Source organism: Alligator sinensis, unplaced genomic scaffold, assembly GCF_000455745.1.
Source record: "Alligator sinensis unplaced genomic scaffold, ASM45574v1 scaffold624_1, whole genome shotgun sequence".
Classification (NCBI taxonomy): Eukaryota; Metazoa; Chordata; order Crocodylia; family Alligatoridae; genus Alligator; species Alligator sinensis.
The window spans coordinates 2758708-2760186 of record NW_005842021.1 but is presented as its reverse complement, the minus strand read 5'-3'; the positions used below and the strand labels follow the sequence as shown (position 1 = coordinate 2760186).

Sequence of the window (1479 nt, the reverse complement as noted above, 5' to 3'; positions counted from 1 at the left end):
CCCCCCAGCTATGGGAGCAGAGGCTGCAGAGCCGGGCGAGGCAGGGGCTCGTCTCCCCGCGCTGGCTCCGCGTCTGCGGGCGCTCCCGAGGGCCGGGGCAGCAGCGGCGCACAAAGCCCGGCGCCGCTCCCGCGCAGGCATGTGCTTTAGTTTGTGTCTCCGCGTGTGTGTGTGTGTGTGTGCTGCTTGTTCTCTTGCAGGGTACAATGTTAAAAAGCCACCGCTAGTCGCCCCCAGTGCTCCTACTCTCTGGGTCTTTTTTTTTTTTGTCTCTAGTGCAGATTAAACGTCACGTCCGCACTTGAACTTGAATTTTATCCCATTGTACAGAGGCAGCCCCAGCCATAGAGAGACAGAGCGCTCCCAGAGAACCAGGACTCCGCCATCTTCACATTGCAATATATAATAGTAATAGCCAGCACCAGCCCAGCTGCACTAGGGGCTTCCTTCCTTCCAGTCCCAGTGCCAGGCGAGGGGAGCAGTGAGTGCCAAGTGGTGCAGAGGCACTGGCAATGCAAAAGCACTAGGGCAAAGCAGTGCTACCTGAACTGGGAAAGAGGAGACACAGTCCTGCTGCCCCTTTAACAAAATAGCCCAGCCAAGGGTCCATTTCTGACAAAAAAAAATATTTTTTTTTTGGCATTTTTCTGGGGTGCGCGTGGGCAAGCCCCAGCTCGACTTTTTTTGTGTTTTTTTCTCTCCTTTTTTTTTTAAAGACTTTTTTTCTTCTTTTTTTTTTGCCCTTCTGCTGGAAGAAGTGCACTTGCCCATTGGCCCAGCACTCTGGAGACAGAGAGCGAGAGAGAGACAGAGCGAAAAAAGTGTCACTCTCGGTGCAAAGCCTCCTAAGTTCAAGAAGAGATTTGGAAGTGCGAGCGGTGGAGGAGAGAGCAAAAAACAAAAACCAAAAACCAAAACAAAACAAAAAAAAGAGGCAGAACGCGTGTGAGGGACAGCGCGAGGCACCAGAAAGAGCTTTTTTTTTTTCTCTTTCCTTTTCTTTTTTTCCCCCCCTTTCTTTCCTCGTGATGCTGATTTTTAATTGAGGGGGAATCCCAGCCCGTGCACCCCCGCCGCCACAACAAAGAGGGGGCCGCTTGTCTTCATTTTTTTTTCCTTTTTCTGAAGAAGAAGCAGCAGCAGCAGCAAAAATCCATCCCGGAGAAGGCAGGAGAAGAAGACAGACACATCCAGAGGAGGAGGAGAAGGAGGATCGGCCGCTCCCCCGCCCCCCACGCGCGTCCCCCCAACCCAGTGCAGCTCTCCGGGCGATGCCAGTGTAAATGCCAGGGCAATGTCCCGTCGCAAGCAGGGGAACCCGCAGCACTTGTCACAAAGAGAGATTATCACACGTAAGTTTGCAGGAGCCGGCGCGGAGGCAGGGGCCGGGCGGGCAACGCGGAGCGGGAGCCAGGCAGGGAGAGGGGCCGGGAATGGAGGGGGAGGGCGCGCGCGCGCCGCGGCGGGGTGGGGGGAGAC

At 55.1% G+C, this 1479-nt stretch overlaps 1 protein-coding gene across 1 annotated transcript in view; it reads left to right on the top strand.

Annotated features, from left to right (window-relative positions):
- Positions 1-1223: 1223 nt before the first annotated feature.
- BCL11B (B cell CLL/lymphoma 11B) overlaps positions 1224-1479 on the top strand; it is a 97909-nt gene continuing 97653 nt past the window's right edge. The window contains 1 exon segment of the mRNA XM_025202328.1: positions 1224-1352. Within this exon segment, the coding sequence (XP_025058113.1) occupies positions 1295-1352 (58 nt within the window). The 5' untranslated portion in view covers positions 1224-1294.